Source organism: Orbicella franksi, chromosome 3 (assembly GCF_964199315.1).
Source record: "Orbicella franksi chromosome 3, jaOrbFran1.1, whole genome shotgun sequence".
In the NCBI taxonomy this organism is placed as follows: domain Eukaryota; kingdom Metazoa; phylum Cnidaria; class Anthozoa; order Scleractinia; family Merulinidae; genus Orbicella; species Orbicella franksi.
The window spans coordinates 33,022,349-33,037,442 of NC_138147.1; the positions used below are offsets into that span (position 1 = coordinate 33,022,349).

General features: G+C 40.9%; 1 protein-coding gene across 4 annotated transcripts in view; it reads right to left on the reverse strand.

Moving 5' to 3' along the window:
• The window catches only part of LOC145482161 (uncharacterized), a 112,195-nt gene that overhangs the window by 41,493 nt on the left and 55,608 nt on the right, over positions 1 to 15,094 (reverse strand). For all 4 annotated transcript variants that reach the window (XM_081460768.1, XM_081460770.1, XM_081460769.1 and 1 more), the window contains exons 49-63: positions 14,310 to 14,861; positions 13,613 to 14,167; positions 12,627 to 13,187; positions 11,476 to 12,033; positions 10,648 to 11,199; positions 9,945 to 10,169; positions 9,211 to 9,546; positions 8,047 to 8,604; positions 7,110 to 7,664; positions 6,126 to 6,686; positions 5,416 to 5,973; positions 3,562 to 4,113; positions 2,558 to 3,115; positions 1,351 to 1,559; positions 411 to 759 (exon numbers count right to left, since the gene is read on the reverse strand). In XM_081460768.1, coding sequence (XP_081316894.1) covers positions 411 to 759; positions 1,351 to 1,559; positions 2,558 to 3,115; positions 3,562 to 4,113; positions 5,416 to 5,973; positions 6,126 to 6,686; positions 7,110 to 7,664; positions 8,047 to 8,604; positions 9,211 to 9,546; positions 9,945 to 10,169; positions 10,648 to 11,199; positions 11,476 to 12,033; positions 12,627 to 13,187; positions 13,613 to 14,167; positions 14,310 to 14,861 — 7,239 coding nt within the window. The remainder of the gene's footprint in view (positions 1 to 410; positions 760 to 1,350; positions 1,560 to 2,557; positions 3,116 to 3,561; positions 4,114 to 5,415; positions 5,974 to 6,125; positions 6,687 to 7,109; positions 7,665 to 8,046; positions 8,605 to 9,210; positions 9,547 to 9,944; positions 10,170 to 10,647; positions 11,200 to 11,475; positions 12,034 to 12,626; positions 13,188 to 13,612; positions 14,168 to 14,309; positions 14,862 to 15,094) is intronic.

Below are 15,094 nucleotides of genomic sequence, written 5' to 3' on the forward strand. Positions count from 1 at the left end.
CATTTTTTTCCTTAAGATTTTCTAACATTTTATAGTCTGTAGAGAGACAGTTACAAATATCTTTTGGAAAAAATGACAAGCTGCCTCGCTACATTTATTGATCTTCCTGAATAGCCTGACAAAGTATGAATACTTACCGCGTCCACATCCAAAACTCAAAATTAGTATTGTTGTATTTTAGGGGATAGCGTTTACCATTAGCCCTCGTTTGAATGGCCAAGCACCACGATTTTATGTACAAATTTCACTCTTTCGAGACTGTCTGTTCTAGATTACAAGCTTGGTGGAGAGCCAAGTTTTACTGCATTCCAGGTGTTTAGAAAGACATAACCAACAGGAACGTGCAAATTTCTACGTACATTACAAACGTTAGAGTCTAGTTCGACATAATTATTACTTGATTCTCATACCAGATATTACTTTAGCCATAATCTTCTCTGCAAGCTTTTCAGGATCTGCCGTTTTCTTTGCTTTCACCAAATATCCCTCAGCTGAAGTAATGTTCTTCAGTTCATTCACATCAGCATCGGGACCGATTCCAACTGGCACAATCTTGATCTCATCTTCCTTCAATGGTTTAAGTGCCTCCTGGATTTCCTCCTCTTCGTTAATCGATTTCTTGTCCATGATTACCACCAGCACTTTCTTCGCATTCGGACGAGGTGAAGCTCGATCAAATAATCTCTTAGCTACTGCCAAAGCTTTCTGAAGATCGGGGCCTCCAGATGGCCGAGAGAAGGAGTTAAGATATGTTCGTATCTAGAAAAGACAAAAGAGTAAAGCTGAGCGAATTACTTTGGACAAGCAAGTGAAAACCGCTGTTACAGTTAAAGTAATTTGTCATAGTCGGTATTTTGCCGACACGGAACAGAGAACTGGGTGCAAGCGTAGTACGGGAGCACTCATGCTTAGTACGTTTGTAAAAAGGGACGGTTGAGAAACTTGCGGCATACTACGGTCAGCCTTGCCACTCGCAACTTCAGATAAGGTTTATTTATTTTTATTTACTATTTTTTTTTTTGGTCTAGTGTTATGGGAATAGCGTTCTCTTATTAATCTTTCGTTATATAATAACCTTTAAACCCTAAAGGTAGCGTCACTGCATTTAGTCGGGGGTACTCGGTCCCTATTTTTTTCTAGAGGTTTTTGAGGTTTGCGTGTCCGGCTTTCGCACGTAGCGTGTTATTTGATGTATCTTTCATCCACTTTGCTGTAACCTTATTGATGTTGAAATTAAAACATATCTTGGGCCTGGCTGACCAACGCGTCCATGCCTCATAACCTCTGATTGTGTTCGGTTGTGTAATGAAGGCAAAATGTCAGACATTTTAGCAGTATAAATTAGCTTACCATGTCATCATCTGGAAGAGACAAAGCAAAGCTAATAGGAGTAATGGGCTGACTTCCAAACGCCAGTAAAGCATAACGAAGTTTGTCGGTTTTGTAAGTCTGCATGATCTCTTTCAGAGTGTCTTTTATTCGCTGGAAAGTTGCCTCAACACCGGCAGCAGCAGAACTGATAGCAAATGCCAAATCGATCTCGTCCAGTGTGGCGGTCTCTGCGACGAAAGAACAAGTTAACAAGTTAGTTATAATACAAATACTTCGGTTGTCATTGGAATATAACATTTTGGCATTCTTCTAGAGCCAATATAATATTCTATGGGAGATAATCCAAAGAAAGTCAGAGTAAGAGTAAGGTCTCGTTTGACCGTGGAAAAATTGAATATTACATTTAGTTCTTTTTTCAAGAGGGCACGGTAACGAATCCTGCAATGTGACTGGTTCTCAGCGCAGTATGAATTTTCCCACCTCTGCCCACGGTAAAGCTTTCGTGAGTTTTATAACGATGATTTTAGGGAGAGAAAGAATAATATATAAGTTATTAACCAGCTTAGTGTCGGTCCGTATAGTGAAAAACTGTGACCTTGGACTTGAAAATGCTGCCCCAGGCCGCAGGCCTCGGGCAGCATTTTCAAGACCTCGGTAACAGTTTTTCACTTATGGACCTCCCACCCGGCAAATAACAAATATGGGATTCTGCGACCATATCTATGATCGAGCTACAGTTCACGAACACCTCGATTATACCTAGTAAAAAATGAGTTGATATTTCTTTATTCGCTTCTAGAATAATTGATTTTTAACTTTGAGTACCTACTATGAAAAATAAGGAAAGACGCAAACAAAGCAAAAGATGCAAACGGCCCACGTCGTAGAAATTTAAAATGTAAAAATCACCGGAAATTATTGATTAGTGTTTGTGGAAAACTCGGCCAGAGAAATCACAGGATCATCGCGATGTCATCGAATTCTAAGAGCTTCCTTTTCAAAATGTTTTCCGTCCACACTAAAACACCAAGCAGGCGTTTTCAAATTCCTCCGCTTTTAAGATCGTTTTCGAAAAGCTCCGTTTTCGTCGGGGATTAGTGTGGACGGGGCCTTAAGCACCACTGCTATGTCTACACATCAATTATAAGGTCGTTCCTTCCTAAGTTGGTGAGCAAAATGTAAAATATTAAATGAAGAAACTAGAAGTATCGAGTTGAAAACTTACTGTTGAGCACGCGTTCCATTATTTTTTCTACAACTTTGGTGGGTGACGTTGTATCAGTGGTATTGATGACATCATCCTTGACGTCAGTGATGTGACGCAGCTCTCCATCTCCTTCATCGCCAAGTGCGACACCAATCACTCTGATGTCACTCTCGTCAAGCCTCTGCGCGGATTTCTCGACATTTTCCGCCAGGCTCTCTGATTTCTTGTCTGTTATCACCACCAAAACTTTCATAGCGTCTGGTCTGGCGCCATTAGAGGCCTTGAAAAGCTCTTTCGCTCCGTACAAGGCTTTGTCCAGTGATGCCCGTGCTGTATTCTGTGGAATGCTATCAACATTTCCCTTTAGGATGTCATCGGGATTAGCTGAGTCGCTGAAGCGGACATGGATGGTCGGGCTTGATCCAAAGGTCGTAACACTATAAGCAATCCTATGAGATCCATATTTATCAATGAACGTTTTGATGACTTCTTGCATTTTCTGGAAGTGTTCCTTGGCATTTGCTGCAGTCGCACTGATGGCAAATCCCATGTCAACCTTTGGGACAACTGGCTTACCTTAAACAAAACAGTAACATATCACTAGTTGAATCTCGGAGATGGTAGTGCAGTGTTCTCCTAAAGTATGAAACCAAAATATTAAGCAGTCTTATAGCTCTTTTAGAACGAAATGCTATCGTCCAAAAAGCTTCGTTTGTGTAGGACTATACGCAGTGTTTGCACTGCGCATTATATGCCTTTTTATAAGATAACGGAGCTTATCTGGAAAGTTCCAACTTGGTCCCACCGTTTTAAACACGACTTCTAATTAGTGTACACTAATAAAATGGTTCATTTTAATCCAAAACACAGAATTTATTACCCAACCCAAACCCTAGAATACACACAATCTCTTGTTTTGACCAATTTTCAATATTGCAATGAGGGAAAAGGACTCTCGCGGTTTATAGGTGATCATGTTGTCGCTATTTTCATCTACGTTTGAAGTTCGTTGTCATACTCACTATCGGTGATTCTCTCGGAGATTTCTTCAGCACACTCTGTTGGAAGAGCGGTGTCATTTATCTTGACAAAATTCGCTTTGTTTGGAGTAGTTGCTTCCACTTCGTCAGTATCAGCTCGGTTTCCAAAAGCCACCGGAATCACCTTGACTCCATCCTCCTCTAACTTGCTAGCAACGTCCCTTACGTTAGCGATAGTGCTTTCAGACTTTCGGTCCAATATAACAACCAGGACCTTTTTCGAGTCGGGACGGCTGCCTTCGTCAAATACTTCCCTGGCTTTTTCTAGGGCAGCTTGAAGCGACGACCCTCCGGATGGTCTTGGAAGTCTGTTCACAGCATTTTTCAAAGAATCCTCGTTGAGTTGTTGAGTGAATTTTATCCTGACAGACGGATCTCGACCGAAGAGGATGATACTGTAGTACACTCGTTGGACTCCATACCTATCAATCAAATCCTGGATAACTTCCTTTATCTTAGCAAAGTTCACATCGGCTTTAGGTGAGATGGTGCTGATGGCAAATACAAGGTCCATATCAGGAACTGCTGGCAAATCTGATAATCGATCAAGAATTGGAGCAATGGGTCAGACAAATTCACAAATACTATAATCATAATGATCACGGATAGATTCAGTTCCTAGTGAACGAAATCTGTAGCTAAATCTAACTGTAGGACAACTTTGGAAGGGGACACAAAGTCGTCATAAGGCTTGACAGGAAAACAACGTTTCCAATCCCCAGCACGGCTACACATCCGATAACTGGTCCGTAAGGGCTTTCTTTCTTTATGGGTGGTTCAATTGTTAAAGAATACAAATAGAACTTGCATTAATAAGTGATAGGCGGCTGTGAAGGCCACCACTTTCGTTCTAAAAGGAATGGATTTTTTATGGGCCACAGGTCAAATAGAACAAGTGACAATCGAATATATTTCACACGGCCATTTGTAGGATGAAAGAGACGATTCAATCAAACCTCCCCTCATCAACAAATCATCAAGTTACAAAGTCCAAAGGAAACTATCACCGTGACATTGTTTGTATATATGATCGTAAAGTGCCACTATGATGAAATTCTCGATATCCATTTCTTTACATTTTCGTACGCATTAGGTCTTTCCTAGATATCTTGCCAAATTTCAATTTTCAAGGAACATTAAAACTCGTGGTTTTTGGACCTTAATTTCCGAGAATTTACAGCCGCCATTCATTTTCCTTGTTCCAAGTCTTGGTTGAAAATTTGAGAAAATGACGTCATTTTCTCAAAAATACCGCACGGGTTGAAATTATGATAACAATTAATGTAAAAAAATTGCACGAATATATGAGCCAAAGTTTTTGCTATTCTTTATGCGAATTGCTGTGCTAATTGTTATTATAATTTCAACCCGTGTGGTATCTTTGAGAAAATGACGTCATTTTCTCAAATTCTCAACCAAGACTTGGAACAAGGAAAATTAATGGCGGCCGTAAATTCTCAAAGTTAAAGGTCCAAACGACATGAGTTCTAATGTTCGTAATAGATTGAAATTTGGCAAACAATCTAGGAAAGACTTATTGTGTGCGAAAATGTAAAAAAATGGGTATGGAGAATTTGATCATAGTGGCACTTTAATTAGCATAGATTTTTACGATTTATGTATACCTTTTCTCTTTAGTTTTAGTTTGGATTGAGAAGATATATCAAACACTCAAGACAGTGTTTGACCAGATATCCAAACACCTCGACGTTCGTCAAAAATACTCCGCTACGCGTTGTATTTTCAACTCTCTTCTCGGTGTTTGGAAATGTGGTCAAACACGGTCTTTCGCGTATGATATTTCACATCAAAAATTGTAAGAAGAAATTGTGATACCTTTCAACACTTTCTCCATGATCTTTTCAGCAGTTACATCAGGATCAAGCTTTCGCTGTGTCACTATGATGTATCCTCTATTGGATGTGATCACTTCCAACTCGCTGGGATCGGCTGACGAACCGACAGCGACGGGTACAATTTTAACCCCTCCCTCCTCTAGAGGCACTACGGCCTTCTTCACATCTTCAGGGCGACTCGTGGATTTCTTGTCAGTAATAACAACCAGAACTTTTTTCACATCAGGTCCAGCTGACTCCGAGTCAAACAATCGTTTGGCTTCTTCTAAAGCTTTCTGCAAGTTAGGTTCCCCTCCAAGACGTTGAGATGACTTTATTTTAGCCTTCAAAGAGTTCATGTCAGATTCTTCGCCGAAGCTTAATTTCTGAAGTGCGTTTCTACCAAACACGATGAGGCCATAACGGAGCCTATCAGTGATTCCATACTCGTCAACGATTGCAGTAATAGTGTCCTTAATGCGCTCAAAGGTGTCTGAGGCTGACACAGCTGTGGCACTGATAGCAAATCCTAGATCAATCTGTGGAACTCGAAGATTGTCTGAAAGATATAAGAGCATAAGTGAAATTTCTGGAATATTGTAAACATATGTACAAAGGTGAGGGTTTGATTGTTATCTCATGACGGAAAGGAGCACTGGTATTGAAGTGGGTACAAAATTACTTGTGTTAACTACATTAATCACAACTCACCATCAAGTATGGTATCAATGATCTTATCTGCGATGTCTCGTGGTTCATCAGTTATGTTTGGTTTGATAACATCTTCTTTGATCGACACGATTGTCTTCACTTCATTCACATTGTCCTCATCACCCAAAGGAACTGCAATCACTCGTATTCCTTCATCCGTCACCTGTTTGGAAGATTTCATGGCATCCTCGCTGCTGCTATCTGACTCTCTATCGGTCATAATCACTAAGATTTTTTTCGCATCCACCCTTCCACCGGCGGCAGGGATGAACAACATCTTGGCAGTGCTAAGAGCTTTATCCAGTGCAGCTTCTTTCGATGGCAAAGGAACTTTTTCAATCAAGTCTTTTAAAGCAGTCAAACTGGCCGATTTATTACCAAATTGCAGATGTATTGTTGGAGGGTCTCTAAATGTTAACAAGGCATAATGCACTTTGCCATGGACGCCCAATCTATCGACAAATTCTTTGATTGTGTCTTGCATTTTCTTGAAATTGGCATCTGATTGGAAGGCTGTGGCGCTGATAGCAAACGCGACATCCATTTTCGGCACATTGAAATCTAGAGAATAAAATCATGAGGATAAAGAATTAAACAGGAGAATCAACATTTCCAAAAAGTAGATAATGTTTTGCAACAAAATGTCGTGGTTCAGTTTTCCAAGGTGCCATCCTCTGTACTTCTGGTCAGTTTTTATTTTATGTCCACAGATGCACTTCTTTGAAATTAAATTAAAGAAATTAGAAGAAATTCTTCCACACTTATTGAGCAATAAAAGGCCGACCTTCCCCCCGTCACACCCTACCAACCCCATCCTCCTCTCTTGAGCATACCTGGATGCGCCACTTATAACGTTTTACCAATTTAGAAAAGACGCTTACGCAAGAGAGACAGTTGTTGACTATATGTTACCCATTTCTATCATTCCTTGCATCTTAACCCATCAATGTCACTGACATTTAAGGTAACAAAAGCCTCACTGACCTTCTAAAACTTTCTCCATAATGTCCTTAGCCACGTCATCAGGATTGTTAGTGTTCTTAACGTCTATCAAGTTGTCTTCATCGGATGTGGTAGCCTTAACCTCATCAGGTGCTGCCTCTCGCCCAAAGGCAACTGGAACTACTTTGATGCGAGAACTCCAGAGAGCCTCGGCTGACGTCTCCACGTCTTCAAGGCTGCTGTCAGACCTTTTGTCCGTGACGAGCACCAACACCCTTTTAGCATCTGGACGAGGAGAAGAATCAAAAAGCCTTTGAACTTCATCGAGTGCTCTTTCCAGGTTTGATCCTGCTCGATTCTTGGCTGCGCTTTGCAGGATAGCTTTCAGCTGGTCGTCATTAACAGGCTGCGTAAAAGTCACTTTAACAGAAGGTGTGTTTCCGAACACAACGACGCCATATTGGATTGTACCCACACCGTATTTGTTAATGACCCAGTCAATGATGTCTTTCATCTTTCTGAAGTTTTCACTTGAATCCAAGGCAGCGTTTGCACTTATCGCAAATGCCAAATCTAAATCCTGTAGCTGGGGTATAGCTGAAAGTAAACAGTAAAACTCAGTGTAATGGCGCTCATTTGGGTTTCGTTAACAGGGCTAGTCATAATTCGTTTGATCATGCGCAACAGAATCGTCAAAATCCCTTTGTGCAGCACAGCACAATCAGGAATTGAAAAGAAGAAGAAAACACACCATTGCTTAATTGTAACCTAGTCTATATCAAGTCAAAACCGATTATATTCCATGTGCCTGAAGAATTGAATTGGATGTTTCATAAATTTGCACGAGGCTATTTCACGGCACAATAAACAGACTGTAAGACCAAGTTACATTTTGAACGTTTCCATGTGCTTCCGCTAACCCGTGCACTATCTGCCTTCTTCAAACCACTGCTGTTTAGAGTTTTAAAGTTGTACTTACCTTCCAATACCTTGTCCATAATTTTATCCCCTATGTCACCTGGGTCTTCATCTTTGTCTACACTCAGTGGAGTCTGCTTGTCGGGGATCATTTTCTCCAACTGCTTGGAGTTTGCTTCATCTCCTACGGCCACTGCAATGACTGTTATTCCTTCGTCTTCCAGCGGTCTAGCTGCTTCTTTAATATCATCTGACGTCGAAGGCGATTTAGCATCAGTTACCACAACCAGAACTTTGTTTGCCTTAGGCCTGCCCGAATCCTTCTCAAAAACCTTCTTGGCTTCTTCTAAAAGCGCCTTGAGATCGGGTAGTCCCGAGGGTTGTGGTAGTTTGTCGACAGCCTTAAGGAGTTTCCGAACGTCTTGAGGATCTTTTGAGAATGATACAACAGGTGCTGCCGAGTCGCCATAAATAACGATGCTGTAACGTATTCGATCAGGATTGTGCATGTTTATGATGCTCTTTACAGCATCCCTCAGTACTTCGAAGGTCTTTTCTGCATCGGTAGCAGCGGTGTTGATGGCAAAAGTGATATCAATCTCGGGTACATCTGGATAATCTAAAAGAAAACAAAGATTCCGTTAATACTGATAAAGTAAAAAATCCGAAAATGAGCTTCATTTAAGTGGCAAAGGAAGTCTCGATAATTTCAGCTTACATATCGTGCATTAGAGGAAGTAAAAGATGTACCATGTTTTCCTTTATATAACGTAAAATATAAATCATAGATAATTTATATAAACGTAGTGCTAGAAAATGACGATTTATTTAGTTGGGCAGTGGCGTCGACAACACAGTTATGGAAGAAAACGTTTCTTAAAAACTCACTCGTGCAAATTAATTCCAAATTGAACTCGAAACCGTATGATTACCTATACTAACAACATTCCTTTAAAACGCATTAAGAAACGTTTTCTTGGCTAACTATAACTGGCTCAGGAATGCTGTGATTCATACTACCAAAACACTGTCATTAGCATCTCTTAAGCGAGAGAAGGAGAGTAACATAAAGGCTGATAAGAGACAAATGTGGCATTTTAGACGATCTCACCCCCATTCTCCAAATGATAAACATAATTTGGATATGCTATTCAGGATAACTAGTTGACGTGACATTTAGATTCCCATAGTTTTCTTTTATTAATTCCAATTTATCAGCTCTTACCTTCGAGAGCTTTGTTCATGATTTCCTCAGCAGTTTTCTTTGCACCATCAGTGCTGTTAGCTTCGATGACCTCACCCTGTTCAGGAGTCAAAATATCAAGCTCATCCTTGTCTGACTCTTCTCCGAGAGCAACAGCAATAACCTTGATATCATCGGGCCGCATTTTCATAGCCTCCTTCTTCAAATCTTCTCCTCTGCTATCGGACTTCTTGTCTGTTATAACGACTAAGACGTTCTTTGCATCGGGGCGAACCTTAGCGGCATCGTTAAAAAGCTTGGTAGCCTCTCTCAGAACCTCACCTAATGCTGCACCACGTCTGTTCTTTGAAATGGAGCCTGAAAGTATCAAATGATTTTCCGTTTTCATTAACAAAGTCAGCTTTCAGGACTTGTTTAACTTATGACTGGGGTATGATTCTGAGGATTTTGCTAGTTTGGCAGTGTACAAGAAAACTCAACAAATGACAGCAACTCACTCTGAGGATAGATAACAACTACAAAGTTGAAACGGGAAATCATAACTTGCAGAAATAATTTGGAAACACTGTTTGAGACAAGTTTGAAAAACGTTCTAGAGCATAGAATGCATTCATAAACTCATTCAAATTTTCCAAGCGTCTTAGTCGCACCATAAAGCTTGGGATTCATCATTCCTCTCATAACAAAAGTGCTCGCTGACTATCTCAGAAAGGGCCATGGGGAAACACCAATTCCTGTAGTTTCTCAGCACTTACCGATGAATCGTTCCAAATCCTCATCAGAGGGCAGCCGGCGATTGAATGGCAGCTCAGTGATTGGTGAATCACCAAACGTGATCACACTGTAGTGAATTCGGTTTGAACCAAACTTTTGTACAATCGCCTTAAGAATGTCTTTCATCTTTTCGAAGTTTGTTTCGTCATCTACCGCTCTGGCACTGATAGCAAATGCTAAATTCATCTCTGGTATCCTGGGGACATCTAAACGGAGCAAAACGAGAACGAAATAAAATGGAAGCATTAAAATTAAAATCAAATATAGCACGCTATATCTCGAACGTGGGTACCCCGGTATAAAATAATGATATTTTAACGTAATCTCCGAGGTAACGCCCGTTATAACCTGGATTTTATATCTCCGGTACTTAACAGTTTTTAAATCGAGAGTAACTTTGCTTTTGATATTGAAACCGTTCTCCACCACAACTTCAACGACTAACGATAAACGATATCTTAACACAAACCTTCCTACACAAGCTTCGGTGATGTGTATTGTCCTTTCATACCGACAATAAACCGTATACATTCTACTTTCTTGGCAGGATGAGCTACTTTGGACAAGAAAATGACATGTTACAGGGATTCCATGCTGGACAGCCTAAACAACCTGAAACGCTTTGCGGGTTCCTGGGCACCAAGTGTGAGGCGGCTTATCACAATTATTATAAACCATAGTTACCTTTCAAAACCTTCAACAAAATTATCTCAGCAGTCATGTCGGGATCATCGCCTTCGTCAACATCGACCAGGTTCTCTTTGTTTGGTGTGGTTTTAGATAGCTCAGAAATGTCTGATTCTGATCCAAGTGCGACGGGAATAACTTTAATGTCATCTTCCTCCAGGAGCTTCGCTTGATTCTCCACGTTGTTTAGAGAACTGCTGGATTTCTTATCAGTAATTATCACCAGGACCTTCTTGGCATTAGAGCGACCCTGTGTTTCAAAGAAATTTTTCGCTTCCGCGAGGGCACTGTCTAATAATGCTCCAGAGCTCTTCCGCACAGAATCTACTAAACTCTGCAATGCTTCGTCGTCTGAGAAAGCTGTATTAAACGAGATTCTGGTAATGGGGACATTTCCAAATGTAATGACAGCATACTGAATACTAGATGTTCCATATCGATCAATCATGCTCTTGATTATATCCTTCATTTGTTGGAAATTCTCTCTCTCTTTCAAGGCGTTGGCACTAAGGGCGAAAAGAAGGTCCAATTCTGGAATGGCAGGGGGATCTAAAGGGACAAGAACATGCGTATCAATTTAGCCAATAAAGCTTGGAACTGACCTGCATGGTATGTATTTCTATTATTTTACATTCTAGTCCTATTTCGAGGGTGTCTTAGTGCTAGTTACGGTTGTTTTATCTAGACTGATAGGTCGACAGGAAAAGAACCGAAACGGACAAAGGACACATGAAAGAAAACAACAAAGGAACAGGAAGAAGAAGAAAAAGACGAGGAAGTAAAAGAAGAACAACAACAACTACAACAACAACAAGAACTTCTCACCTTCTCGGATTTTCTGTATGATTTCTTCACCCACACCTGATGCATCACCCTCCTTGTCAGTTTTGATGATATTTTGCTTGTTACTTGTCATAGTTTCAAGTTCCTCGTCGTCAACATTTGAACCAACACCAACAGGCACGACTTGAATATCGTCATCTTCCAAAATCTTAGCTGCTTCCTCGATGTCGCTGTCATTATTGATGGATTTGTTGTCAAGTATCACAGCAAGGACCTTTTTAGCATCAGGCCGGGCTGTTGCTTGATCAAACAATGTCTTCGCTTCTTCTAATGCCTTCCGCAGGTCTGGCCCACCTCGGAGTGGAGGGAATGAATCGAGAAGTATCGTCAGCGCCATTTTGTCAGGGAACGTTGGTGAGAAAGGTATATATGTGTTGGCTGAGTTACCAAACATGAGGACACCATATCTAATACTGGCAAGTCCGTACGTATCCACAATATGTTTCATAACATTTTTCATGTTTTCGTACGTCTGCTCAGCCCCGCTGTCTGTCACACTGATTGCAAATCCAAGGTCAACATCGAGGAGCGGCATTGAATCTGGATGGAAAGTAAGTAACACGATAATATGGTATCAATATAGTTGTCTCTTGTAAAACGTCTTTGTCGTAATAAATAGTAGTATTATTTTAAAAGAGATGTGAACGTTAATTCTGAAATACGTATGTCCGGATTTCTGAAAACAGAAATGCTCGATCGTTTTTTCCTCGCCAGCGACAAAGGGGATGACAAAAAAAATTAAAAGGAATGTCAGTCTTTTTTTTTTCTCTACTCTCTTATCTTCCTTTTCTTGCTCTTCTCTACTTTTGGTGTTGTTGTTGTTGTGAAATCCACGTGCAAAGTATCGACACGGTTTTCATAAACCCAATCATATATTAGAACCCGTTGATACGACCAGCTTAGCATCGCGAAAATGTGTTTTACATGCGATTTCTTCGGGCCAAAAAGAGCCGTATTAGTGGCGCAGAGTTCCACTAGAAATGTATGGGCGTCTACAAGATGAAAAAATTCAAAGGCTAAAGAACAAAAAAGCAAAAAGGAAATATTCATGAGAAAAACGTGAACCTTCCGAATTCCTTGAGTTTTATTTTTCCTTGACAGTGTCCAAGCTGTTCAACAGTGTGTATTCTTACCATTGTTAGCCTTTTCCATCACTTCAGCGGCAATTTCCTTCGTACTTGCGGTGTCATTAGTCTCAATGACATTGTTAACGTTTAAGGTTGCCTCTGTCATTTCCTGCGGGTCAGCTTCTTTTCCAAACGTGACCGCAATCACTCGGATCCCATCATGCTGCAGTGATCGAGCAACAACCGACACTGTAATTTCATCACTGTCTGACATCTTGTCCATGGCAACCACTAGGATCCTTTTAGCATCTGGACGCTTTAACGCTGCCACTTGGAACAGCTCTCTAGCTTTTCGAAGCGCCCTGCCCAAATCTGCTCCCTCGTCATTCTTTGTAATACGCTGTAAGATCTGTCTTAATTCCTCAGGATCGCTCTCGTCTCCAAAATCAAGTTCTACATTTGGTTCTTTGCCAAATTTGATGACGCTATACCGAACAGTGGACGAGCCATAAGTGCCGAGGATCTCAGTTATAACAGATTTCATCTTCATGAAGTTATCGTCTGATTTTAAGGCTCTTGCACTGAGGGCAAATGCAATATCTAGCATCTCCTCTTCGTCAGGCGTATCTAGAAATTAAAAAAAGACACTGCTAATGAGTCCAATGACGCAAAGAACACTAAAAGCTGCATTTCACTGACAAGCGAAAACTTGAACTCGTCGTCTCATTCTTTGCCTTAAACGATATCAGGGTGTGAACCATGAAATTAATATAATACCCGCCCATTTTAGATTTAAATGTTTCAGCGTCACGCTGTTACCAAGGGATTCCTTGAAAACAGCACCTTGTTAGATCTTCACGTGAGGTTAATTCGCTCGCACAAAGTTCCGCACTCAATGTGTTCAATTTTCGGCATTACCTAAAGTCTATACTATTTAAAGGATAAAATGTTGTGATCGTGTCCAAATACACCAATATTCCCGAACTTGCATTATTGCTATTTTACGCTAAAGTATAATCCTTATAGCATTTTTAAGCCCAACCCAAAACTACCTTCAAGCACTTTAATCATAATTTTCTCCGCAGCTTTGTCAGGATTCTCATCTGTATCCATCTCAACCAAGTTATTTTTGTTCCGTGTGATTTCTTCAAGTTCCTCTTCACTCGCTTCTTCACCAAGCACCACAGGCACAACTTTCACTCCAGCATTTTTCAGTTCTCTTGCCTTCTCCTTCGTCTTGTCACGATCACCTGACTGTTTCTGGTCCATGATGACAACTAACACCTTTTTCGCGTCCTGTCTGGCTGTATCCTCGAACATCTTCTTTGCTCTGTCAAGGGCTTTGTCCAGAGATGCACCAGAGATACGAGCGAGTCTGTCAACCCTATCCTTTAGGATCTCGATGGTGAAACGCTCACTCTCCGTAAACCGAACTCTCTCGGAGGGTTCATCGCCAAACAAAATGAAACTGTATCGAATGTCAGTCTTGCCATAACGATCGATCACTGATTTGATGGTGTCCTTGATCGTTTGCAAGTTCTCTTCCGCATCTAAAGAACCGGTGCTTATTGCAAAGCCTAGGTCAAGCTTTGGAATCTCTGGTAGCTCTGTAAAAGAGAAAGATATTTTACGAATTAAGGGGATACTCAACACTGCTAAAAGAGAATAATAATTGTCATCGTCACTGTTGTCGTCATTGTCAGCATCATTCCCCAAGTCATCTTCGGGTTGTTTACATCAGTGACTCACCTTTTAGAGACTTATCAATTATTATTTCCGGCCATGTTTGAGGTTCAATAGGTTCACAAGTGGCAATGTACTCTTTGTTCGTAATTATGACCTCTATGTCATCAATATAAACTTCTGGACCAATCACTGCCGGTACAATTGTCACATTCTTCTCAATTAACGATTCGGCAGCTTCCTTCAGGTCGTCGCGGGTATTGGCAGTCTTTTTGTCTACAAAAATGACAACAATTTTCCGGCTGCCTGGTCTGGGAGGAGCATTGTCAAACAGCTTCTCGGCTTCTTTCAAGGCTTTCACCACGTCTGGCTCGCCAGTAGGACGTCTGAGTTGTTGCACAGTGGCCCTCAGTGCTTCTTTGCCGCGGCCATCACTGAAGTCAACGACAACGGAATGCGTGTCACCAAATGTCATCAAAGCGTAGCGGAACTTGTCTGTTCCATAATGCTTGATTATGGCATCCACTGTGTCTATTATCTTGTCAAAGGTGTCCTCAGCATCAACAGCAGCCGCACTCAGAGCAAAGACGAAGTCGATGTCAGGGATATCTCGAGTATCTGCAATACAATACACGAATATTATAAGAGCACCAGAGTCAGGCCTTGCAGAGACAACTATTGTAACACATTATGAACGACTGGAATACATTCATTTGAACTATTCAGCACTAAACGTTACTTGGAGCGGTTTTCAATTGAGTGTCGTAAAACCAAAACCAAACCAATTACTTACCAATTAGACTACTCAGCCAATCTCAAACCATAGTACAACCAAAATTAAAACTTGAGTA